The sequence below is a fragment of the Eptatretus burgeri genome, chromosome 15 (genome assembly GCF_056783735.1).
Source record: "Eptatretus burgeri isolate ZD-2024b chromosome 15, Ebu_testis_v1, whole genome shotgun sequence".
NCBI lineage: Eukaryota > Metazoa > Chordata > Myxini > Myxiniformes > Myxinidae > Eptatretus > Eptatretus burgeri.
Window position 1 is genome coordinate 18,410,282 of NC_140975.1, and position 27,181 is coordinate 18,437,462.

Genomic DNA, 27,181 nt, shown 5'->3' on the forward strand with positions numbered 1-27,181 from the left:
CTCTGGATCAAGTTGGCTCAGGATCGTCTTACCCTTCTTCTGTGTGGCAATGCAGCAGATGACTTTGTCGTGCTCCCAATGATCCAACAACCATCTCAAGTTCTACATCCACATCTTTACAACCTTCACCCTCCCTCCATAGCAACATCATCATCATCATCATCATCATCATCATCATCATCATCATCCTGAGCTGCGGTGGTCGTATGGCAGCTTAGCTGCCGGGGTAGCTATCATTTCTTGAAGCGCGACTGTGTCGCTGATGCAGTGCCCCTCTACCAGTACACACACTGGAACTGGTACTCATTTTGACGACCTCAGAAGGATGACAGGCTGAGTCAACCCCCTGGTGTATTCATTCAGCGACCGACGGGGCTTGAACTCAGGACCCTAGGATCCCAAGCTGCCACCCTAACCACTGAGCCAACACCAGGCTCATCCTGAGCTAAGTCTTGTGTTTTCCATTTACAGCAGAGAACGTAATATGTTTACCCTCACCTACCTCGCTATTTTGTATAAAAAAAAAAATTGGGTAAAACTTGCGTTTTTCATTATTTTATACATTTATTTTATTTACATGTTTATTTCAATGTTAACATCATATATAAATATATATATATATATATATATATATATATATATATATATATAATTATGCATTTATTTCAATTGTTATGTGTTTATTTCTGGCTGCCACCGATCTTCCTCTATATTTCCTCGAAGCCGAGGAACCTAACCCCCCCCCCCTTTTCCCATTGGCCCTTGGTTTCCATGATCACGGTTTTAACGATCGTGACTTTTTCCAGGAACCTAACCCCAATTTCCCCATTGGTCCTTGGTTTCCACTATCGCGGTTTTAACTATCACAACATTTTCCAGGAACCAAACCCCCCCGTGATATTTGAGGATTCACTTTGTATCGAGGTATATACACATTATGTGCGCAGGACATCTGACAATGAACAATCTATATTAAAGTAGATCCTATTTTGCCGACACATGTTGACACAGACTTCTCACAATAGCCTTTCCAAATATTTAGCAAAAAATAAGTTTTGTATGGCACAGTGAAAATTAATTTTTATTCAAAATCGAAAGTTTACTCTGTTTGATAAATTTTTGAGTTGTGTATCGATGGCACGTTACACTGTGATATGCGAAACACGATTATGAATCCACCCAGAATCGTGCCCTCACATCACAAACGTTTATAGAAATTTTAAAAATACGAAGTTGTACACAAGATTAAAGGACTTCAGATTAATTGAACACGCTCTTCTTCCTTGTAGTTTAAGTTGATTGGAAAACAAATCTCTCTATGCTCCGCCCCAACCACCGTCCGTCATCACTACCCATCCTCACCACCACCACAACGCCAATAATCATGATGATCTCCAACACCAACATTATTCCATCAGCATCACCATCACGATGACCTGCAGAACCACCACTGCACCATCACCTTCATAACAAGCATGGTTTTGGCTTTACCGTTAATGTGGCTGGCTTAAGATTTTAGGGTCTCGAGTTCACGGCCCTGCTTCTACCACTGAATTAACACCAGGTGGGTTGACTCAGTCTGTCATCCTTCCGAGGTCAGCAAAATGAGTACCAGCTTACTGGTAATTGGGGGCACTGCATCAGCAGCACAGCCACGATTCCAGAAAAGGATGCAACCAGCAGCCAGAGGCTGCATACGAAACAACACCCATCACGACCACACCCCACGAACACCACCTTCCCGACCAGCTCCCACCGGCCACCAGCATCACGACTCACCATAAACACCGGCCACCACAATTACGACCATTGTTGGCGACCACCAGATTCATGACCAGCCTCCATCATCATCACTCTTTGCCATACATGTCGGAGAGGACAGCTTCGATCACGAGTGCCGGGAGCGGCGCTAATCGTCCATCGTTGGGACTTGGGAGGAAATTTCGGCGAAACCTCATTGAAACCCGAGCAACCGATGAGAAGCAGCAAACTGTTGGTCACGTGAATTCAGCGGATTAACGCTCTTCTTGCCGACACCCGACTCTCCCGACATTGTACACATCGTGTTAACCAATGAGCACTCCACCGTCTGTTTTCGGGACCAATGGAGGAGTTTAAGAACAGAGCCGCAGTGATTGTCGACTCGGGATCTGCGTGCTGCCGAGCAGGCCTGGCTGGAGAGGAGAATCCTCGTTGTTGCATCCCGGCACTGGTGGCCGCAGCACGACGTCAGCACGAAAATGGCGGCAATGATCAAGTGAGATGACAAACCTGCCTGATCCCCCTGATCCCCCTGATCTATGACTGCCCGGTTACTAATGCTGCGAAGCCATTCCCCGCAGGTTTCAAGACACCCTGGACGATATGGACATGACATATTGTCATTTTTATTTCCTTGACAGCATTTCGTGGTTGGCCAAGCTGCCGCGGCCCAAGGACATCGGTTGGGACGTGCGGGGACTGTACGTTCGCCGAGCTGGCGAGGCGTCACCACCGATTGGCAAGCTCTGGAGGTGTTGTGGCATCACGTGTTCTACAAACAACTCAAGGTTGCAAATGTGTAATCATTCCGACTTGTTTGAATCGCATGAAAAACAAACACCTTTCTCTCTGTGTGCATAGAGCATCACCTTCAAAATCCTCGAACGGGACGATTGGGATTTGGGAAACGCACATTTCCCGCGTCATTGAAAGATTAACTCCACGCCTCTCGTCGTTTCCATGGCAACCGCCGCCATGGTTAGATCAGAACGAGCCGATTCGTCAGCAACGAGATCAGAACCCTTCTATTTTTCGACATATGATTACATTTTTTTCGGGGTCCTTCATCGTGATTGACACTCGATCCAAACGAAGCCAATGGAAATTATTCCACATGCAATAGGATTTTAAGTGGAGCTCGTCGTATTACCGTGACAGGCACCGGAAATGGCGGGCCAGGAACTATTTTATTCCACACTGCATATCAATACGCAAGGCTGTAAATACACCACCACATTTCCTCCCTTCTCGATCTAATCCCACACCAAGAAGTCAACCCACACAACAATAAATGAACATTTTACTAATTCGATGAACTCTAGAAAATAGCGTAATCAAAGACATGACAAGAGGCGGGCCAGGAACTACTTTATTCCACACTGCATATCAATACGCAAGGCTGTAAATACACCACCACATTTCCTCCCTTCTCGATCTCATCCCACACCAAGAAGTCAACCCACACAACAATAAATGAACATTTTACTAATTTGATGAACCCTAGAAATAGCATAATCAAAGATATTACAAGAGCAATCATAACAATAGAACACTGCAATCCATCACCTGCAGCAGGTAACTGAAATGTACCGTGGAGTGGAGATTATGAGGCTCGAGATTATGAGGGGATTATTCTGCCCCATAACTGAATAATTTTAAAGATCCGATCTCTTTGGGGCCTCGTGGTGTCTCTGCGGATACCGCCTTGTCCACCGAGTGATCTCGGTTGGTTGAGATGCAGCATCTGTTGATGCCGGCTCAGTGGGAACCGCTTCCGCTGGTGCAGGTATCCTCTCAGTTGACCCCGACCCCTCTAACTCCATTCTTACAGGAGGATCTTCTGATTGAAAAGGGTGAGCTTCACAGCTCAGCCCGGTATCCCGCATTTTGTCCACACGCTGTTTCCAAATGCAGGGTCCAACTGCAAAATCATAATTTAAGGGACCCCGTCTCATCCTTACAGCACCAGTTACCAACTTGTGGTCCTGACGGTAGTTGCGCACAAGAACAGGCTGTCCTACCAGAAATTCATGCATGTTGCCTTTACCTCCACCAAGGCTGTCAATGTCTATCGTTGACCCTTTTTCTGATATCAGGTTTAACAGCATCCAATATAGTACGCAGTGGTCTGCCAAGAAACATCTTTTCAGGACTCTCTCTGGTTGTTGCATGAGGAGCGTTCCGGTAGGATATCAGGAAACGGGCTAACTTTGCCTCATTGATGCCGTCCTCTTCCCTTACAGAGCTAAAAGCCTGTTTGAAAGTTTGGACAAAATGTTCAGCCAGCCCATTCGTGGCTGGATGGTGAGGAGCAGACCAAATGTGTTTAATTCCATTTCGTTTCATGAAGAGGTTAAATTCATCCGATGCGAACTGAGGATCATTATCAGACACTAGCTCTTCAAGTACGTCATTCCTGGCAAAAATCTCATGCAGTTTGGTGATTGTCTGTTGTGACATAGTTGACTTCATGACATAAATTTCTGGCCATTTGGAATGTGCATAAACCACCACCAGAAACAGTGTCAAGAAACGGCCCAACATAATCCACGTGTATCCTCCGCCACAGGGCTGAGGGCCACTCCCATGGATGCAAAGGTGACACCTGTGGCATGTTCTGATGTAGCTGACACCCATCACGGCACTTAGCTATATGTTCGATGTTCTTATCAATTGAGGGCCACCATACGTAGCTATGTGCTAACACCTTCATCTTTACTACCCCAATGTGTCCTTCATGTAGCTGTCCCAGCACACGACTGTGCAATGATTGGGGTACAATTACGCATGTGCCCCACAACAGACAGCCACAATGGGCTGACAGTTCATCCTTCCGGTTGGAGAAAGGTTGAATCTGTTGTGCCTCTGGAGACCAACCCTGAGTGACAGACTCGAACACTCGAGACAACTCCATGTCACGTTGTGTTTCCCGTCTGATCTCATCACTTGTGACTGGAAGTGATTAAATCTGTGACATGTGAAACACATCAACTGCATCAATATCCTCCTCTGCAGATGGCTGGATGATCTCAAGTGGAAGCCGTGACAGGGCATCTGCATTACCGTGATCAGTCGTACTCCTGTATTCAATGTTATAGTCATGTCCAGCTAAAAACAATGCATATCGTTGCAGTCGTGTGGCTGTCATCACTGGTATGCTTTTATGAGGGTGGAGGATGGATAGCAGGGGTTTGTGGTCTGTGACTAAGGGTAAACGTCCTGCCAAAAACAAAATGGTGAAATTTCTTTACTCCCCAGATAAGAGCCAATGCCTCCTGATCTATCTGCGAGTAATTTTTATCTGATGAGGTTAATGTGCTGGACGCAAAGGCTATTGGTCATTCCTCTCCATCTTCCATGACATGAGAGAGTACACTCTCTAGACCATATGGTGACGTATCACTGGCAAGTCGTAGAGGTCTGTTCGGATAATAATGTGTATTACATCAGAAGCGATCAATGTTTTTACCTCCGTAAATGCCTTCTCACAAGACTTTGTCCAAGTCCATGTAGTCACTGGTGCAACGGATGGAGAAGTGTTGACTAATTTGGAAGAAAACGGTGACAATAGTTGACCAATCCGAGAAAGGAGGGAAGTTGTGGGACATCTTTAGGCTTTGGTGCTTCGGCCATCGCCTTTACTTTGTCAGATGTCTTACTTAACCCTCTGAACCTCAGGGTTTACCTGAAGGTTGTGCTGTTTTAGCCTCTGCAAAACCAGTCCCAAAATTTGCAAATGTTCTCCGTCTGAATTCCTGGTGATGATTACATCATCGATGAGACATTGTACCTTTGGTATTCCTGCCAATATCCGATCCATGGCACATTGCCACACTACAGGGGCTGATGCAACTCCAAACACCAGTCTGTTGTCCTGGTACAGATCCTTGTGTGTATTGATTGTTCGGTACTTCTTGGAGTCTTCTTCCATTTCCATCTGAAGATAAGCTTGGCATAAATCAAGCTTGGAGAACTTCTTTCCTCCTGCCAATGTTGCCAGTATATCCTCCACAGATGGTAGTGGGTATTGATCCACCTGAAATAAGGAATTTATCGATACTTTGAAATCCCCACAAAGCTTAATATCTCCATTTCGCTCCACAACGGGAACTACAGGCGATGCCCATTAACTCCATTCTACCTTGGAGATGATACCTGTCTGTTCCAATCGTTGAAGCTCAGCGTCTATTTTTGGATGTAATGCATATGGAGCTGATCTAGCCTTGTGAAACACTGGCTTACTGTTTGTCTTTAAGCTCAACCTTGTTTTAGTGTCTCTCAGAGTTCCAATTTCATCCTTGAAGACCCCAGAGTACTGGTTGAGCAAGTGTTTCAATTGAGCATCAGTCGATCTGGAAATGGTTGAGTTGATCTTCCGCAGCCAGTCATCAAATGAGCTTCAGCCAGTCGAGCTTGATCTTCCACAGCCAGTCTCTTCCCAACAAGGCTGGGCCATGAGTGTCCACAACATACAAATAAATCCAGCACATAGGATTGCTGATTGTATTGTACCAGCACACATAGCTTGCCTTTTCATTGAATTTGCTCACCGGTGAAAGTACAAAGTACAGCTGTAGTGTTGTTTAGTCTCAGATGTTTGTACAGTTTAGAGTACTTGCACATTGAAATGACAAAGACTGCCAAGCCAGTGTCCAACTCCGTATGTAGATTTCTCCCCGCCACCTGAAGGTGAATCCAAATGACATCCAGCTTGTTGACATGGTTGGTTCCAATGTTAGCCGCAAGCGAGTCTTCCTGGTCACTGTTGCTGTTGCTACGACTCACAGTATGTATATTTGTGTTCATTTTCTTTCCAAGCTTCCAGCCTCTTCTTGCAGCATGACCCTTCAAGTGACAGTTATAACACTCCTCGTGCCGGAAATAACAAGTATCGTGGTGGTGTTTCCTTCCGCATCGGAAACAAGACCCCCTGTAATTTCCATCACTCTGGGCACCAGACGGCCTGGAAGGCATGGTCCCAGGCTTAGTCGTCATCTTGTGGACCTCAGGTCCTCCCTTATTCCGTAACTCCACAGAGTCTTTTGCAGCAGTTTCCATGGCAATCGCGAGTTCAACAGCTCTCCGAAAATTAAGCTCACTTTCCGACAACAGGCGCTTCTGAATACTCTCACTCGTCAATCCACAGATGGGTCTGTCTCGTAATGTGTCATTTAGATTGTCACCAAAGTCACAGTGCTGAGACAACCTTTTCAACTTGGCAACAAAATCACATATCGATTCTCCGTCATGCTGATCACGTTTGTGGAATCAAAATCAGTGTGCAATTATGCTGGGACTTGGGCATAAATGATCCTGGAGAATTTTCACCAATTTCCCATAAGGCTTTGTGCATGGCTTGTCCGGCGCAGTGAGATTCCGAAGCGGCCCGAACATTTTGCTGCCAACTACGCCAAAAAATGCTGGCACCCGTCTTTCACCAGAAAATACTGCTCCAGCCTCTCCGAATATGCTCGCCAGTCTTCCCGCCCTTCATCAAACGGCTCGATGCTACCGATATAGCCTGCCATATCTTCGAAACACCACACAAATGGCGCTCACTCAAGGTCCGGGTTCCATGGCCTTCGACGCTCCAGGCCCCAACGTTATTTTGCTGTTCCAGCAAAGCTCAATGGGCCTTGGGCTTGCACAGCAGCTTAGCATAGTTCAAATAACTTTACAGCAGTAAAGAAATCCCATCCTCGTCGCCAATTTATTACGTATGCAATCGGATTAAGTGGAGCTCGGCGTAATCATGACCAGCACGGGAAATGGCGGGTCAGGAACAATTTTATTCCACACTGCATATCAATCAATACGCAAGGCTGTAAATACACCACAGAAATCTGACGCAACAAACTCGGACAGTGTATAAGACAATATGTAATTACATCAGCAGAGGCCTACAGCAGGCCTAATGCGTTAGGCCCACCATAAAACCAAGATGGCAGCCATACAATTTTGTCTCAGCCCCATGGTGGTTGGAGTCAATCAAACAATGTGGCTGTAGTCTGACAGTTGTCTGCCCAATGGGTGCACATTTAAAAAAAATCCACCCCCAAGAACAACAGCAACACAGCTCCTGGAGACTTGCCATATGTGGCCGGTAAAAATAGATTGTACTTTTTTTTGTAGGGCACAGTGGGCTCAAAGGTGAGTTTCTAGTCTATATTGGATGCCCAACCGGACTAGAGACTGTCAGAATGGTGCTTTGCAAGCATGGCGTTGCTTCACAAAATGCAGTCTCTTGGCTGGATGTTAACCTGGGTGTCCCATCTGCTGGGATTAGCTGGTGGATGTTCGGATATAAACAAGCCACGATGTATTCGTGAAGCGTAAGCAAGTTATCAGCGGCACCCTGAACAAATTACAAGTTCCAGCTCCCTATCGTTCCGATGAAAGGCTTGCCAACCGATTTATGAAAGTCTTGAGTTGATGACGTTCACGAGAACCCCACGAGAAGGTGACAATAATTGGCGCTGTTGTAGTATATTTTCATTCTTGTGGACTGACAATGTCAAGGCTCGTGGAGGAGCGAGAACATAAAAAGGGAATAGGACTTAACAGAACAAAAGGAACAGGAGAAAGGGAGCGTGTAGGGGTTGGGGGAGGACAAAACAGTAGCATGGATGAGGGACAAAATAGAGGAAGACTTTGAGAAATAAGGGATGTGGGAAAGAATGAGGGCGAGGTGAGGTCACAGGGAGTGAACAAGATGGATACAGCCACAACTTTCAGAAAGGAAAAATTGGAAACTTGGAGAGGGTTAACCAGAGTATAAAGAAATGGTTTTGAATCGGGGATTTATCTAAGATGGTGGAGAAAAGCTGTTTTTAAGATCTGGAGGGAAGAATGCGATTGAAGAGAATGTGGAAGTTGGTTCTCGAGGTCGGAAAAAATAGAGGAACAAATGAGTGGCTGTGAGCAGTAAATCTGGATTTTGGGAGTTTTACTAGAAGGAGGTTGATGGAAGCAGAAACCTCGGGGCGGAGGCGGCGTAAGGGCCATGCAATTTCATTGGGCCCCGAGGAAGCATGGGCCCCCATGCGACCAAATGGCGGTACACAATCTTTCGAGCTGGGCCCCAAGGGTGGTGGTGGTGGTGGTTGTTGTGGGGGTGGTCTCACTTTGCTAACAAAACAATCAACTTGTGAGTGGTGTTAAACACATTGCAAAATGAACACTCCAACTCAAGGGCAAAAATGTCACGTGATGAATCAGGAGGGGTGGGGGAGGGGTGGTGGGAAGTTATAACCCACACATTCCACAATGGAACGTTGTGGTTTGTTTTTTAATCAGAAGAGTGTTGGAGCAGCTAAGGATTCTTCTTCATAGATATGTCACACAAGGTTGTGGGGTAGTATCATTGGCTGAGGGTGTGGCTGTGCCGCTGATGTAATGCCCTCTGCCGGTTATGGCAGGAATTTGGAATTTGTTCATGGTGCCAGCAATAGCTCGCGAACTCTTCGCAAAGGACACCATTGGATCTTTGACGTCGATGAACAAATGCTGGCAGACGGGATGTCCGTTTAGCGTCCCTCCAAGGGACATTGATGAATCACCCTGCCTGTGAAACAACAAAATGACAGTTTGTAGCTGGGTCGAGATTCCAACCAAGGCTGGACAGCTTAGAGGTGAGTGTGTATACCTCTCGGCCATCTTGTCAGCTGCAGCTGGAGATGAAACGGAATTACCCGAATGGTGCAGAAAAGTGAAAGATAACTTAACAGATGGTGAAAATTATTGAAAAATCAAACATTTAACTTCATTTTCGTTACACAAGCCATCGAGAATTTTTGTCAGCGCTATCTTCCGAAACCGGGAGGGGGATGGGGTAAATGAAGAAGCTACAACCTTATCTTATGGCACATTTAGTCCCCCTGGCAAGTTTGCTTGAGTTTGGATAATTAACTACCAAATGCATCAGCCACAGACATGCAGAAACAGACAGACACCAAATTGGAAATTTTAGTATGATGACAGGGACCCCCCACTGGGCCCCCATCCTGTTTTGCATGGGGCCTCAAAATGACTAATGCCACCACTGCCTAGGGGACCGCATTCACCATGCAGATACATGGGGTTGGGGGGAGGGATCAACACACAGAAAGACCAGAGGGTGCAAGACCAGACAGGAGGTGGTGGAATAGACAGAGACCCTTAACCTGTCTGCGATATGGAAGTGATAGGCCCATAGACTCAGCTTCATCATGGGTGATTCCAAGAAATCACAAAGGCCTTGGCTTCCACGGCGTCAAGCTGAGAAAGATGTTAGGCTGGGGCACCAGCCCAGAAGGAAGAGCTGTACTCCATCAAGCTGCGGATGAAGGCCTTGAAGGTGGATAAGAGTTCTGACAGTAAGACCCAAAGGTTTGAGTGACTGAACGTCTTCAAGAGGGTTGTTAAGAAAGTAGATTGAGGGGGGAGGGAGAGGTGGGGGTTGCCAGATGGTCCTTTTGGAGAGAGATTGTGAGAGTGTGACATTTGTCAGGATTGAAAGACATATTCCAAGTGTGTAACCGGCTCGTGATTCTTCCAAGGTTGGCAGAGAGTGAAGAGGCTGCTGCCTGCCTGTCTGAAGGATGAGGGATGTTACGGCAGAGGGTGGAGTCATCAGCAAATAGATAAAGAGGATTTTACAAAGACTCAGAGAGATCGTGTCAATGAAGTTCAGGAATAGGGCGGGGCTCAGGACACTGCCTTGGGGCACTCCAGCCTTGATAGAGAGAGAAGACGAAAGGATTCTATTTAGAGCCCTCGTTGGTTACGAGACTGGAGTAAGTCAGAAACCCAAGAGTGGAGTTGGTCTTTGATGCTATCGGTGGAGAGTTTGGAGAACAAGGCAGGGTGCCAGTCTGTATGAAAAGCTCGAAATATGTCGAGAGATAGCTCTGATCTCATGTCTGACATTAAGGGCCTCCATCCATTGTTGGGTGAGTCGAAGCAGCACGTCCAAGGTGGAGTGACCCAGTCTGAAACCACATTGGTGATCTGAGATGAGGTTGTTGGAGAAAAGGAAGGATTTCATCTGAACTGTGACGATGGATTCCATGAGACCTTGCTGATTGGAAGTAAGGGGATAGGTCTGCAGTTAAAGGGATCGGTTTTTGCGCCACGTTTTTGTAATAGATCTGTTTGCCGTTTAACATGAGTGAGGATTTTCAGGAGTGTTGTATGAAAAAGGTGAAAACATATTCTTTGTCACCATCATATTTCCCAATCCCATTTTATCTAGATGGCTCCAGAGGACCAGGCAGTCTTTGTGACAGATTCGCCCTTTGACCCAACGACATGCCGAGAAAAGGTATGACATTTATCCATAGAAAACAATGAAGAGCACGTGACAATTCACAGCCTACCATGAATTGACAAAGGCAAGACATGGTTCCTTCTGCAGAAATTATTGGGAAATTCAAGTGTCATTTGCTGCCTAAGATTTCCTCATTTCTTGCTTGGGTTGGCTTGCTTGTGTTCTTATCTGAACCCCTGGCTCAAGATGCAGATGGTACCTTGATTCACATTCCATATGCTTGTCAATTGTAATCCTTGTAATTAATTTAAAAGTACAATGATATCCAGTAATGTCTTTGTTCTGAATGTGATGTATGTACCAGCTTCTCCATGATCCTTAAGTCACTGTAAAAACAACATTCCATAAAGTACGTCCATCGGTATACAAGGTGAACAACGTTGGAATGATTTGAACAATTAAATCACTTTCTACCTCTGCCACCAAATGTGGACGGAGGTTATGTTTTCACCCCTGTCTGTTTATTTGTCTGTGAGCAGGATATCTCAAAAAGTTATGGACGGATTCGGATGAAACTTGGTGCACCGGTTTGGGTGCGTGACAAGGACCAATTGATTCTGTTTTGGTGAAGATCCGGATCCGAGAAGTTTTTACTTTTCTCAGCGATTCTTCACCATTGAGATGGGGCCAAAAACGTTAGAAAGCACGATATTTTAAAACGTTGTGGATGGACTTGGACGAAACTTGGTGGATGAGTCGGGTGGGTGACAAGAATAAGCCGATTAGATTTTGGTTCAGGTACAGATGTGGATTTGGCCGATCAGCGGGATACAAAACGTAAACTGTTCAGCCTGGCGGAGGTATGCGCTCTCCCGAGTGCCGTACTAGTTGTAATCCGAGTTCAATTTCACTTTAAAGGTACATCTTTCCAGTTACAAGTTCACACTCGAAAAATCCATGAAAAAATATCATCTCTGGGTCACATTTAACCTTATGACATTTACAATCAAACCAATTCGTTTCTTATAAGACAAGATATCTCAGGTGGGTCCGAATCAGGTTCCTTTGACTTACCTGTATTGGTTATTATGTTCAGTATAATCGCTGTGTGTTGTGTGTACGTGTGTCAGTCAATTGGGGGAAAAGGGGGTGCGGTACATGCCCAGCGGTCCAATTGACCATCTTGTTGAAGCGTGTGTTATGGCCTCGATGGAGCCAAGTGTACCACTTGCCAGGATACCAAACACATTAACTATGGAGTTTTTAAACACAAACGATGTGGATATACACAAAGGAAATAGATTTTTGAAGTTTTGGTCTTTCAATCTCGCTCTTCATCACAATAGGCAGGTTGTAGATATCGATTGTGGGCTGACATGCTGCCCCCATATAAGAGTTTCGCGCACTCACATCTTCGCCTTCTAGCCTGGGTTTGAATCCTAGCCCAGTTATAAATTGTCATCCCAGTGTTTCACAGGCAGTGCGATTCATCAATGAGTGTGCCTTCCCTCGTCCCTCGGATGGACAATAACTGGTGTCATGTCTGCCGACATTAGTTTGGTGTATTTTAAAGATCCCGCAGTGTCCTTCGTGAAAAGTAGGCGAACTATCGCCGTCACCATGCCCAAGTTCGAAATCCCTGCCCTAACTATGCTGGGAGAGTGATGGCAAACCGCCCAGCATGACCCTGGCTTAGAAACCGCCTCGGCAGAACCAACGCTCTGCAAGTCTGTAACACAGAGTATAGTACATCGGATTGAAGATATGGACTGAGTGCCAGACAGGCAGAGAGGTAAAGAGGAAAAACACAGGAGAGGTTGAGCTCAATTTCTCCAGCGCAAGGTATTGAAATGCTGCATGCCTGGCAACAAGTGAAAGTCATGTGTAAATATAGATTCATGATCAGCATAGCCACAGCATGGCAGAAAGGTCACCTGTGGTCCTCAGTCTCGCCTGGACATTGTCCCAACACCACTCATGCCCCTTGCTTTAGGGCCTAGGCCATCACAGCGGATCTCTTCCTGCTCAGTGTGCTCTCCTCGATTCTCCCTCTCCTCAGTCGAGTTCAATTTCTCAATCTACTCATCTATGGACTGGTATCGACTTTTCAGATTTGCTCTCCAAAGTAAGCTTCAGCAACATCAGCCAACCCAAGGTCCAACGTTGCTTCAAAGGGTGTGTGTTTTTTCCCCCCTTGTTTCATGCTTAATACTGTTGTGGGAATGGTTTCTAAGGGTTAAGATTGCATAGCTTAGCAATAGTTATTTCCATAGTGCATGTTTAGCGTAAGCGTGAAGTAATTTAATCGTGATATAGGATTATGCGTCAACATTTGTATGGAAAGCTGTCGTCTTCCCTCCCTAATGTTTGTCTAAAACTGCTTTTCCCTTAAATCCCAAGTATTCATATTCTTTCCTTTGTAATCTGTCTTCAATATGCTTTGATGGGGAACTCGGCCTCGCAACGCTGTAAAGCCACGGGTATTGGCACAAAGGGTGAGCCCTGGACATTTTCCCAGAACATTTAGAAGGCTCAAGGGAGGGACATGCCGTGATTGGCGGCCGAATCGCTAATCTGTGTGAGGCAGATTGGATGGGGCATTGCGGAAGCCATAAAAGGTTGAGCGCATGTTTGTCAGGGTTATGGGGGATTCACACACATCCAATGCAGATGGAGAGGCCGTTCTGGTTCCGGTTTTCTGCTCTCTGTTGGTTTGTGGCTCCTGGTCTCTGATCTGTGACAGTTCATTTTTCCAGTGCCACTCAGGCTGCTGCAGCAGTCAGTCAGACAGGGATGGAGAGCTGCGGAGATCATGACATGTTGCCACGGAAGCATCCATCCGATTCCCACCTTTCCAGCCGCGCGTCAGTCAAGCGACCCACGTTTGGGTTGTGGCGGGTTTCCATCGTCCTGTATTTTGTCCCTGGTCTTTCTACTGTGGTGGGCCTGGAGCCCGATAAGGCTTTATTTTGTTAAGGACCTTCCGTACGTACAATACCCCAGAGCACGCATTTCTTGTAAATACGAGTAGTATTATTATAAGTAGATACTCTCGTGTCCCTTGCTTTTCCCTCCTCTGGTTTAATAAATACACACAATAATTCACTTGGTCTCTGTGGAGTATTTCAAGTTGCCCTGATCATGAGCAGCATTGGTTGTTAATCATCCATTAAAGGACAGATTGGGTTTTGGGACCATTACCATCCCACACGAAACATTCCCCACTCTGGACGCGGAAAAAGCGCTCATGCCCCCATTTCAGTGCCTGGTGTGAGGGAAAAGCCAGCACGTCGCTCGACCCACTGGATGTTCCACCGAAGTGCGGTAAAGTGGCAAATAGGCCCTCGACCCTACTTGGAGTGTCTCAACCGGTGGATCGGCCTGATTACTTGGGTCGTGGTTTGTCGCAATCAATTCGGACCAGGGAAATGGCCTGGGTCCGACAACTGTAATAACACAATCTTGTTGCCAGGATATCACCAGGGACTGTGCCATGGGAACCATGGCTGCGTGTCTTCCTTGGAGATGGGAAATCCGATATGCTGCCCACGCCCCCCAGAGCTGAAGCTGCATGTGCGTTCTTCCTTCACAATGAAACTTCAACAGCTGTCGTTTTTTATTTATTTATTGAGATTGGATTTTTTTTTAACAACCTTGATTGTGTTCATGGGGTTTTGCTCCCGGCAATTGTCCTAAACAATAGAGACTCATCACTGTCATGTTCACAGGATCGTTTCTCAAAATGGAAGTGGCACTGTGCTTGGTGAGATAAAGGGACGGGATAACTTAACCACACAAAGTTGACGGAATGATGAACGCAAAGCCACAGCAACAATTGCAGGGTTCATTCCTCCTGTTAAATTTGTGTAAAATCTCGAAAGTCCGACAAGTGCAAGCAATTTCTCATGTGTAATTTTCAATAATTGCACACTTCTCATGCAGTCATTCTAAAATGCAATAGCCCCCCCCCCCCATGCTGTTTAACTGTATTCATTTGTTAGGGAATTAATTTGTTGCTTATTTGTTCTAATTATTAATCACTGCTCTGCTCCTTACCTGCCCAACACAAACAAGGTGTGCGAGCTGTTGTTTGAGCAATTTGGTGTTCCTGCGCTCTTCGTCGGCCATGCTCCAACACTTGCCTTGTATGCTTCCGGGTGCATTTCTGGTCTTGTTCTCGAGCTGGGTCATGGTGGGAGTCGAGTCACAGCAGTCCATGAGGGTTGGACACTTGCTCGCCCTGGAATTCGTGTCGACACCGGAGGTTATGATCTTACCGCCTACATGGCTACTCTTCTGAGTGCTGCTGGAAACCATTTTGGAGCTCACTTGTGGCATGTTGTACGCAACATCAAGGTAATAGGAATTGTATATTGGGCGAGGTAAATCATTGGGATAAACCCAGCGTTTTGGACAATGGTGGACATAAGCAAATGGTTTCTGTTAACGAGATGGGCTTTCTCGAGACACTAAACAAGTTTGTAAAACGAAGATTTACTGAACTCCATAATTTTTCGAATTTCCATTTCACAGAGTATTGGAAATAATTACGGAAACAGTCGTCTTGTGTTGATGTACTGTAGTGCTGTCCCGTTTGCGGCCCAATGGCCAGGGCCGGATTAAGGCATAGACCCTTTAGGCCATGGGCTAGGGTCCCACGCTTGAAGGGGCCCCACACCTAATGCCCTTTCTTGTTTAGTGTAATAAAACCATTTTTCTTACAGTTAAAATGGCCTTGGGGCCCCACAAACCCTTAATATGGCCCATGCCACAATGGGCCAAATGGCCTTCTGTGTTGAATTTTCTTGTAAGGGAACTCGTATTGTTTATTTATATTTATAATACAATCAACATGACTTCATGTTTTAGGTAGAGACCAAAGTGACTGTTCTGCAGGAACAGTGTTGTTATGTGGCACTTGATGCGAAAGCTGAGACGGCGAGGAGAAAGGCGGACCTATTGATCGAATACAAACTTCCAGATGGGAAAGTCATCACACTGGGCAACGAAAGATTCTGGTGCATCTCCATCACACACACACTTAATCTCTTCGAAGCGATGGAAACGTTTGTGCCCAATTATAAATGCCTCCATTTCCTTACCCATCTTACAGTTGTTGTCAAAAACCCAAAGTATGATACTTTTGAAAACCTAAAACGAATACTCATTTAAATTCGAAACAAATAACATACAGCAGGCATCTTTAAAAAAATCTTCCTTGTATCAAACGTCTTCAGGTTGCAAAACAACAACAGAAAGGTTCATTACAGATTTATTTTTGCATTTACACGATGATGCGCTTTTAAGAGTTTAAGAAAACACATGGCCTTGCAGATGGCGGAGAAGTTGAAAGTGAGGAAGCTAGAATCAAGTAGGAACTTGAAAAATATATCTTGCGTTTGGAAGGATGGATGAAGTTGGAGGAGTTAGGGATGAGATGTACATCAGTGTACTTCCTGTAGCTCCTCTCAAAAAAAGGTTCAACAAATAAGGTGGTGCCTCACCAATTTTTATTCTCTTTAAAACCTCGTTTTGTACGATACAGCTTTATGCCTTACCGTAATTACGAGGATTTCATCACGACACATCTCATACATTCGACGTTTAGTATCATCATTGTTCAGAGACCCTTTCTACAGCTATGCGACACACCACCATGACGTTCAGTAAAAATTGGAAACATTGTTATGATCCCACCCACACCACATTAGAAGAACCTCCTCCCCTCCCGTCTTACAGAAGTCCTTGAATATGCATGCCAAGTTTGCTCAAGATCAGCCAAAAATTTAAAAGTTAGTGAACAAAGTGCTTTCTAATAGATGTATACAGTTTGCTTGCTTGCTTGCTTGAAAGCAAGCTCCACCCCTCTCTTCAGCAAGACGGCATGGAGGATCAAGTTTCTTTTAGTACCAGCATGATAGTTACGCAGGTCTACTGACCAAGGGTCACATACCTTTATGCCACACGTACAATGTACATGGAAATAGCCACTCCATCTCACGATCACCAAATAGGCTCACAATTGTTGGGTGTGCAAGTGATTCATACACTGTCACCCATTCATGGCCACAATTAGTGCATTGGTGTCCATCAAGTATGTGGTTATTGCCTGTAATCATGATACTACTTCATCAATTTGATTCAATGATTATTCATTCTTCAGTGAATCAAAGTTGAACTTTCTGTACCTGACTGTAGGGTGGGTAAATTATATATATATATATATATATATATATATATATATATATATATATATATATATATATATATATATATATATATATATATATATATATATTATATGCATTGATAAAAAGAAATGGGTATCAAAGAATTGCTCCAAAACAACAAAACTGAAGATCCACGTATTATTGGTGGGGTTCAGTTTTTGAAATGGAAAAGGTGGTGAGAATGGGTGGGTCAATGCAAATACTTAAAGAAGCCCATTGTAAATTACCGTACATGCTTGTGAAGATGCTAAACAAGTATATCTAACTATCTAAACAACAACAAAAAATTCCTTACCCTTGTAATTTTTCCAAAAGTGTTTGAGAAAAAAGTACCCCCACGTAAAGACATTTTATTCTCATAAATCAGAAATATACCCTTTTGTTTGGCTTTGTCGTATAAACCTACTCTGCCCACCCCCATACCTCTCTACCCACCCTTCAGGTGCCCCGAGCTCCTCTTTCAGCCATCGCTTCGAGGCCTGTCAGATCCAGGTATTTCAGCAATGATTTCGGACTGCTTGGCCCGTGCTCCGCAAGGCACCCGACCGAGTCTCACCAACAAGGTACTCCTGATAGGTGGTGGCGCATCACTCCCTGGCCTCATTGCTCGTCTACAATCAGAGTTAAAGAATCTTGCTAGTGCTGGGCAGCTCGTCCCACCTGGCACAGTTGTGTGCATTCCATCCACCCAAATGCTCACAGTCTGGAGGGGTGCATCGATTGTTGCTGCCACCGAACCGTTCCAAGAATGCTGGCTTACGCACGATACATACAAGGAGATGGGGTCTTTTGCCGTGCATCACTATTGTTACTAAGGATAGTTTTTTTTCATTAGAATAACCAAAATGAAAAGCATCACATATGCCTTGTGGAATTCAATACATGTTTACGCATAGGTGATTGGTTTGCCATTTTTATGGCCGTTGAAGTTAGGTCCAGAACCAACTCTTCTGTATCAACAATTTTACTTCAATAAAAATTCATGGAGCCACGTCACCATTTATAATCGAGAAACGAAAAAACGGACATGTCCATCTCAGGATTCAGTTTCCTTTCTGTTGTCATCTCCTCCTACTCCTCCTCCTCCTCCTCCTTCTCCACATTAAAAAAAACACAAAAACAAAAATCCATCCTCTTAAAACACTATGCCTGCAGTGATTTTTTTGTGGGACTAGGATTCACCAATTGCGTTTCTAAAACAGGATGTCGACTTTGTTTACCACACTTGGCTAAGTGATACTTTACAATTAGCCATCAACCTGGAGTTATGCAATTTGAAATTAAAGAAACTCAATTGCAAAAGTTAGAAAGCAAGATTAAAAAAAAACAAGTTCGGCAGGCAAATCATAAACGCATTTTAATTTAATAAACAGGAATAATTATATATATATATATATATATATATATATATATATATATATATATATATATATATATATATAGTTTTTTTTTTGTATACCTTGTCGAGGCTCATATGAGAGCGAACACACAACTCACAGCAAGGGTGCATGAGACAAGAGGGGCGGGAGTGGGAGGGACAAAACAGTGGGGAACAGACACATAAGATGAACTGTGGAAGGGAGAGGGATGGGGATGGGACGGGGAACATGGCGAAGAGAAGATGGACATTACAGGGACTTTCAGGAAGGAAAGCAGGAGAAATGAAGGAAGTGGGCTTGGGTGGATTATCGGGGGTAGAAAAGATCGAGGATTTGGATGGGGGATGATAAGAGGTGGTGGTGAACATCTGTTTTGAAAGCCTGGAGGAAAGAATGGGAAAGGCCTCTTGCCTCATGCCTCCTTGCTGTGAGTTGTGTGTTAGCTCTCATACGAGCCTCGACCAAGGTATACAAAAAAAAAAAAAAAAAAAAAAAAAAAGAATAGAGTGAGGAAGTTTATTCCAAAGGCGGGAAAAAAGAGGAATGAAAGAGTGAAGATGAGCAGTGATTCGTGATTTTGGTAGTTTTACCGGAAGGGGGTTGTTGGCGGACCTTGAGCGCCCTGTGGAAATGTGGTGGGGACAAATCGCAGAGAGAGCAGGGGGGGGCAAGGCCGGAGAGGAGTCGGTAGAAGACAGAAAGACCACCGACCAACCTGCGGTGATTGAGTGAGAGGCCCAAAGACTCAGCTTCATTGCGGGAGATGCCGATGATCCTAAATGCCCTGGTTTCGACAGCGTGAAGCCGAGAAAGGTGGGAGGCAGGAGCACCAACCCAGAGGGGAGAGCAGTACTCCATCAGGCTACGGACAAAAGCTTTGTAAGTGGTCAGGAGCTCAAGAGGGCCGAGGAAGGACTTTGCACGACGGAGGATTCCCAGTCGGCGACTGGCTTTTGAGGCGAGGTTGGAAATGTGACTTTCCCAGGAAAGGTCATGGCAGATAGTGAGACCCAGAAGCTTGAAAGAAAAGACTTCTTCCAGAGGATTGTTGAGAAAGTGGATGGGGGGGGGGTTTCTAAACGGTCCTTTCGAAGAGACATAGTGAGAGTGTGAGATTTGTCTGGATTGAAAGACATGTTCCACGTGTTGGACCAGTTTGTGATTTTATCCAGATCAGCAGTGAGTGAAGAAGCTGCTGCTTGCCGGTCTGAGGGATGACAGATGGTACGGCAGAGGGTGGAGTCGTCGGCAAAGAGAAATAGAGGATTTTCCAGAGAGTCGGAGAGATCATTGATGAAAACCAGAAAAAGAACAGGGCCCAGAACGCTACCTTGAGGAACTCCAGCCTGCACAGGAAGAGGGGATGAAAGAACTCCATTTAGGGCCACACGTTGACTGCGACAGGAGAGGAAGTGTGCGAGCCATGAGTGGAGATGGCCTTGAATACCATGGGAAGAGAGTTTGGTGAGTAGTGCAGGATGCCAGACTGTGTCAAAAGCACGTGATATGTCCAGGGATATGGCTCGGATTTCCTGTCTGGCATTGAGGACCTCCATCCATTGATGGGAGAGCAGAAGCAGCATATCCAGGGTAGAGTGACCTGGTCTGAAACCAAAATTGATGATCGGAAATCAAGCCATTGGAGAAGAGGAAGGATTTCATGTCTGAAGCGATGATGGATTCCATAACCTTGTGATGATTGGGAGAAGGCTGATTGGTCTGTAGTTATAGGGATCTGTTTTTGCACCTTTTTTATGCAGGGCAGTGATGTTGGCAGATTTCCAAGCAGATGGCAGATGACCTTGGGCAAATGAGAGGGTGAATAGAACAGAGAGGGTGAGCAAGAGCAGAAGAGCAGGCTTTGAGGATACCTGGGCTGATGCCGTCTGGACCGGTTGCAGAATCTGAGTCGAGGTTTGAAAGCAAGCTCTCCACCTTGTCAGGAGAAAAGGATACGGAGTCCAGGGACAGTTGGGTGTGACTGGGTAAAGTGGGTAGAGATAGTGATGGGTTTAGGACACAAGATTTAGCTGAAAACACCGAGTTTAGACATTCAGCTTTATCACGTGCGGTAACAGCAGTGCGGCCATTTGAGGTAAGGGAGGGGATGGACGGGGAACATACACCAGAAACAGATTTAATTAAACGCCAGGATTTTGGATTAAACCAGGATTTTGAGGAGGGAGAGAGGTTTGAGAGTTCAGACTTGAGGTGAGAAAGATGTTGTTTTCTGGCTCTCCTGAGGGTAGATACACACTTGTTCCGAGCTTTATGGAAGGAACTGAGATTGCCCTCAGTTGGGTTTGCTTTCCATGAGGCAAAGGCAAGTTGTTTCAGGACAACTGCCTCGCCACAAGCTTCAGTAAACCAAGGGCGGGAGGAAGGGTAGGACAACTGAACACGAGAGGGGATAAATCTGTGCATGAGGGAGAGCAAGTTTCTTTGAAAGAATTCCCAGGATGAGTTGATGTTTCAGAAAGTAGTGATAGGACACCAGTCTGTAAGTTTGATGGCTGCTCGGAGACCCTGCCAGTCGGCTTGAGTGAAATGCCAGACTCGACGGCGGTGAGGTGGTTCTCTGATAACAGCCAGAGAGATGTCCACTTTGACAAGGACGTGGTCACAAGAACCGATTGGAGCAGAAGAAGGGCAGCAGATATTGTCAGGGAAATTTGTCAAAATCAGATCCAGAAGAGATGGAGTACCATTGGTTGAGATCCGGGTCGGGAAGTTGACCGATTGAGTCAGTCCTAATGTGTCGCAGAAAGCTTTTGCTGAGTTGCCATGGCAGGTGAGAGAGGTACCCACACCTAGCCAACTGGCGTGATGACAATTGAAGTCACCACATAAGAGGAAGAGAGAGTTTGGATGAGAAGATAGAAGATGGTCCATGTTTTCGGATAGTGAGGTGTAGATGGAGTCATCACTGTTAGATGGACGGTACAGTACACATATATACCTGAGGTGGGAGTGGAGTGGAAGCCGTAGCCAGAGGTATTCCTGGGGGTGTGAGAGCAGTGCATGGAGAGTGAGGAATAGAGTCTTTGATGAAGAGAGCAACACCTCCACCAGGACGAGGCTCACGTCTGTCATACCGGAGGAGGGAGTAACCGGGGAGAGATACTTGGGAGAGGTAAGTTTCTGTTCGGCAGATTATGTCTGGTTTGTCAGTGGCAACCTGTATGGAAAGATCTGAAAGGTTTGAGCGAAGGCCCCGGATATTTGAGGTCCACACTTTTAATGAAGAGGCAGGGGAGGAGGCTTTGGGTGCAGGGGGTGGAGGGGGAGGGGGAGGGTAGGACAAGGGATGAGGAGGGGAGGTAAGGAGGGTTGTTGACAGAGTGTGGAGTATTGCAGAATAGCTAGGGGAGGGGGCCGAATGAGGTGGAGAAAAGGCTCTGTGGTGCTGGGGGAGAGGGGGGACAAGAGACAAGGAAGAAGGCAGTTGAGGATTTGAGGAGGTGGAGTGAAGAGATGGAGGGGAGAGGGCAGTGGAGCGAGGAAGCTTGGTGGATGAGAGGGGGGCAACTTTGAGAAGGATGAGTGAGGTGGATGAAAGGTGGGAGAAAGGTGAGGGGGGAATTTTTGAGAGAGGTGAAAGGGAGGTTTGGAGGGAGAAGAGTGGGATGGTTGCTTTGAGAGTGAGAGTGAGGGGTGAGGGGGGTGAGTTGGCACTGACGTTGGAAAAAAAGAATGGTTGATGGAAAGCGAACATTCATAGCAAACTGTGGTTTTTAAAAGTTTTAGGTCATTGATGCGATTTAACACAATTCTTGATGGATGCAATGAAGGCGAATTCAGAGAATGGAGAGAAGAAGCGCTGTCATAGTTGGATTTTTTCGGCAAGGAATGAAGGAGAGCTCGAAATGAGAGCAGTCTGTTAAAATAGCAGAAGAGTAGTGCATTGTGAAACAGTAAAGAGTACCACATGTGTGAGAGAGGAAGATGAAGCATTATAAGATCGTTTTTGTTGTTAATATTAATGTTTGAGAGAGTTTTCAACAGATTAGGTCATGGAAGTGTCGAAAAAAATCGAGGAAGAAGACGAGGAGGAAGATAAGAGGAAGAAGAAGAATCGGGAGAAGGTCAGCGTGTTGTTCTTGTTGTTGGGTATTTTTTTTTTTTTGAGATAAGAAAGAGATTAGTTGGGAGAATGGGGGATGTTAGGAAAGTGGGGAGGATGAAAATTGAAGGTAATGGGGAGAAAAAACAAAAAAAACGATCGAACACTGAGTGGAACTGGTAGGCCTCAAGCCTAGGCCAAAGCCGAGGCCTTAAACACCCGGTAAGAACGTCGACAAAAATACTCACAAAATAGCACGATTTTTGAAACAAAACCAAACTAGGAACACACAGTAACATGTAGGTGAGAAAATTAAACAGTTAAAACGGGACAGATAACGACCGGAAATTTAACTTTGAGAACGTCAGGAGAGAGTCCCTAAGGAGACCTCTCATCGCTCCAAAACCGGAACAGTATATATAAATATGGTGTTATGTGGACAGGGGATCCATAGCTCGACTGTGGTAAATGTAGTAGGGTCCATGTAATTTGAGTAAGTTCAAGGGTGGCAGCGTATATAATTTATAGTCAGGATAATATTGTATGTGAAAACACCTCTTGTTGGTGGGTCGGGCCAGGTGAGGACTTCCCTTCACAAAAAGTGCCACACACTTAAAAAAAAAAGGCCCTTACGATCTCTCGGGCCGATGTGTACAAGCCATGGTGATGCAATGCACTGTAGAGCCAAAAATACTTTTATTGGGGCCGATGTGACGGGACAGCCTGGAGGGGAATTCCGCCCAGAAGGACAGGTGGGGGGGGGGGAAGAGAAGTGTGAAGAAGTGCCTTGAGAGAGGATGGAGAACAGACCATGTGAAGCTTGTGAAGAAGGGCCATGAAGCATGGACAAAGGAAGAGGCTCCACGAGCGCTATGTCAAGGCAGACACATGTACAGAGTACAACTTTTTGGAGAAGACGTTCACTCTTAGTTTTGTTCTTTTCCTAATCTGGACTCTTCATCTCTGGCTTTTTTCGTTGTTGCTCAGGGCGGACTTCAGTGGAGTTCATATTGTTGCGGTTTTGGAAGACCCCAGGCAGACACATCCAGCACATAAGGGTGCCGTGGTGTAGTTGTAGCTGCAGTAAATTTTTTTCGCTAAATTACCCTCGCCCCTCGTATTGGTGGAAGGGAAAGAGGCGTTGTGAATATCGTTAGAACTACTATACCCCCATTGTTCGCCTCCTCATTCTCCAATTCTGTGCTCAAACCTTATTCTCAAACACTCACTCATTCTCAACTCTTTACAGATTCCAACCATGCATCACACTCACTCTGCAAAACATGCCACAGACCACACAAATCCATTCAGCAACACCTCAATAGCAAACATCAAACACGTTTAACACAGCAGAGACAGACCGCCAGTGTGGCCAGCGTTCTAATCACCGCACCACCAAACCTGTACCAGCAAACCACCCATTGCATCCCTGGAACCAATCGCGATGACTGGATCACAGAGCGCCAGCCAATCAGCATGGCTGTTTTGACACGCAATTATGGCATCTCAAAATGTGGAAGAATTGCGTATTTTGCCAGTGGGTATTTAGATAGCTCAGATGGCAGAGCACTGACACTGTTCACCAGAGGACCTGGCTTCGATTCCTGGTTTGGGCCTGTAATTTTTCCACATATACTTATAATGTTTGTTTCCTGTTCATTTATAACTTCATAACAATATGTTCACTCATTCAGGTAGTGACTAACTACGTGCCCCAATAAAAGAAGCACAGAGTAATAATTATGAAATTGTCACTTGTTCACCAAGCAAGGATGATATTGTCACATGTCCACAGCAGAGCGAGCGAGACCGGTTCGGATGGCAAAATAATCTAATTCTGTCAGACCCTGGTTTACGTCAGGATGGATTCCTGAAAAGTGTGACAAATGTCGAAGACAATGAAAATCAAGGCAATTTTTCTCACAATAATTAATGGAATGGGGGGTTGGGGAGGGACGCGTTCCTAACATTAGCATTTCATGCATTATATTCCCATTTTTACCAATATTACCCATTTTTTTTGGATGAATGATAGTTATATTCAAGTACACATACGTGTAAATACAATAAAAATCAATTAACAGGCATTAAATAAAAAAAATAAACCAAAGATGGCAGTACATCTTCTATGAATGTGGGCATATTTTCGATCGGAGGCAAACTTAATAACCCGGCAATCCATTAATACCAGCATCCATTCGACGAATAACATCCAATTTCACTTCTAAGGTAACACTCTTACAATACCTCTGAGCCAATCTACAGTACAGTACATTTATTTATGTGTGAAGCAAAGTACAGTTCAGTACAGTACAGTGGTTTTCAGAAATTTTGCGATCTCTCGATTTGCTACTTGAGTAATTTATTCTGGGGTCTGTCAGTCTTGTAAGTTCTGAAAACGCCGGAGAATAAAAGGTATGGCTTTTAAAACGACACAAGTGTGAGCTTAGATGACGAATAGAGAAGTGGTATTAACGTGACAACGTATTTGCAAAATGACAAAAGGGGCGACGTAAACCAGGGTATTACTGTGTATTCAACATAGCGGTGTCTGTATGTATGTCTGGTAACTACAGTACTCCGAGACCCTTGGGCTGATCAACACCAATTTTTCAGGGTATACTCGAGGGATCGCAACAAGGGTTTTCCACCAAATAATTTTCAAAAAAAACATTTTCGAAAAGTCTACATTTTTAATTTTTTTTCGGATTTCTCAGATGTTATTTGGATTATTTCTCCATTGTGACAGACCAGTGGGCTGACCCTCCGGGCGGGAGTAACCGATAGTTACTTCCGCCACCGAAGGTGAAGGAGGTTATGGTTTCATCCTTTTCTGTTTGTTTGTTTGTCCGTCGGTGTGGCAGGATATCTCAAGAAGTTGTGGACGGATCCGGATGAAATTTTGTGGGCAGGTTGGGTGTGTGACAAGGACGAACCGATTAGATTTTGGTGAAGATCCGGTTCCAACTACTAGAATTTTTGAAAGTGATTTTTCACTGTTGAGAGATAGAGCTAAACCAATAAATAGCACAATAGCTCAAAAAGTTGTAGACGGATTCGGATGAAACTTGGTGGACAGGTTGGGTGTGTTGCAAGGATGAATTGATTCGATTTTGGTGAAGATCTGAATCCAGATCTGGATACGAGAAATATTTAATTTTCAAAGTGATTCTTCACCATTGAGAGATAGCGCCAAAAATGATACATAGTACGATATTTCAAAAATGTATTGAGCCCGATATGTTCTCGTGGATCAGGCATTGTGTGGCGGAGCTATACGCTCCACCGAGTGCCTTCCTCGTTGTTTATAAATCTCTTCACATGATTGCAAAAGCCAGAAAATCACACCCAATTTTATTAAAGAATAGATCAGCTTGTAAACAAAAGAATGCACAAATTGCAGAACAAAGAAAATCAAAGAAACCCAAATTAATTCTCAGGCCACAAAAGTGGCCAAACAAAACTACTTTTTGGCTTCATTACAACGGAGGAGAAAAGCCCAGTCACAGAAGTGACCCTTTCAACAGAAGAAGCAACAGAGTTGGGCAGTAATAATTTAGATATGAGGAATCTTGATCTGTATCTTTAAGAGTTGAAGGAAAAACTGAGGGTCAATCATTGCAAAGTTTAACTGGATGGGGAATGAAAGAGGATATGTGTTGCTGCATTCTACAAGTACGTGAGGTAAGCTGTATTTGTGATGTGTAAAAGCCAAGCAAATTTGTCGACAGTGAACCATCGGAGAAGAGATGATAGCCGATTCTGCTGAACAGCAACCATGGAAGTAGCAGCAAAATAAACTGACAAAATGGTTCGACAGTGAGGCAGAGGTGGAAGGCTATTGGTAAGCGAGGTGCTGCCAATCAATGATGGCTCTGGCATGGATGGGGTCAAGAACGTGAAGGACAGGATGAGGAGGACCACCCTCGAGATGAGCAGTATTCTATCAAGGGCCTAACCTGGACTCTGCAAAGAGTAAGGAGCTGGCAAGATGTAAAATACTTCCTGGCTCGAAAGAGGAAGCAAAAAGTTTCCTGTAATACTTTCTCACAACAGTGATACAAGTCTTCCAGGAAAGGATAGATGAAACCTAAGATCCAATGGCTGAGAATCGGTTAAGTTTTAAGTTGTTTGCCAGCTATGCGGAGAGAGGAAACATTGATTGATGTTGGTCTTGCCAGAAACAAGAAGGGACTGCATCTTTGTTTGAACTTACCTTTACGAAGCTACAAATTAACCTCAAGGTTAGAAGGTGAGGCTCCAAGGCAAACAAAGATCTCCAAAGGTGAAAAAGAGACCAAATGTATTCAGTGTTTTTGTGCACAAAGTGAAGACTCAAGGAAGGGCAAAAAAAATGAAAACGGGGCCACATTGAAATGCGCGGCAACAATTTAGTTCAGGTCTTCCCTCAAATTGCTGTACTCTATTTCAATAATGTTGAATCGTCATCTTATTTTTAAAATGAAAAGCGATTGTTCTTTTTATTTTTTGCTCAAAGCAC

General features: G+C 44.9%; 1 protein-coding gene across 3 annotated transcripts; it reads left to right on the forward strand.

Annotated features, from left to right (window-relative positions):
- Positions 1 to 1,910: 1,910 nt before the first annotated feature.
- On the forward strand, positions 1,911 to 18,234 carry LOC147011660 (uncharacterized). Of its 3 annotated transcripts, none has more exons than XM_085856790.1 (6): positions 1,911 to 2,257; positions 2,403 to 2,513; positions 10,994 to 11,062; positions 15,083 to 15,364; positions 15,905 to 16,026; positions 17,681 to 18,234. In XM_085856790.1, exons 1-6 carry the CDS (start codon positions 2,105 to 2,107, stop codon positions 18,051 to 18,053), a joined length of 1,110 nt encoding a protein of 369 aa, XP_085712916.1. In that variant the 5' UTR covers positions 1,911 to 2,104; the 3' UTR covers positions 18,054 to 18,234. The 3 variants fall into 3 exon arrangements, with proteins under 3 accessions (XP_085712916.1, XP_085712915.1, XP_085712917.1); XM_085856789.1 differs by having other exon boundaries at positions 1,932 to 2,257; positions 2,403 to 2,549; XM_085856791.1 differs by lacking the exons at positions 1,911 to 2,257; positions 2,403 to 2,513; positions 10,994 to 11,062 and adding an exon at positions 11,102 to 13,183.
- Positions 18,235 to 27,181: the final 8,947 nt, after the last annotated feature.

What these genes read in the sequence shown, in the direction of transcription:
- LOC147011660 (XM_085856789.1), top strand. Translation starts at nt 2,105, where the DNA reads ATGGAGGAGTTTAAGAACAGAGCCGCAGTGATTGTCGACTCGGGATCT. An exon ending in AAAATGGCGGCAATGATCAA is followed by an intron (nt 2,258 to 2,402) that starts GTGAGATGACAA and finishes TTTCCTTGACAG; the next exon opens with CATTTCGTGGTTGGCCAAGC. An exon ending in CAACGACATGCCGAGAAAAG is followed by an intron (nt 11,063 to 15,082) that starts GTATGACATTTA and finishes AACACAAACAAG; the next exon opens with GTGTGCGAGCTGTTGTTTGA.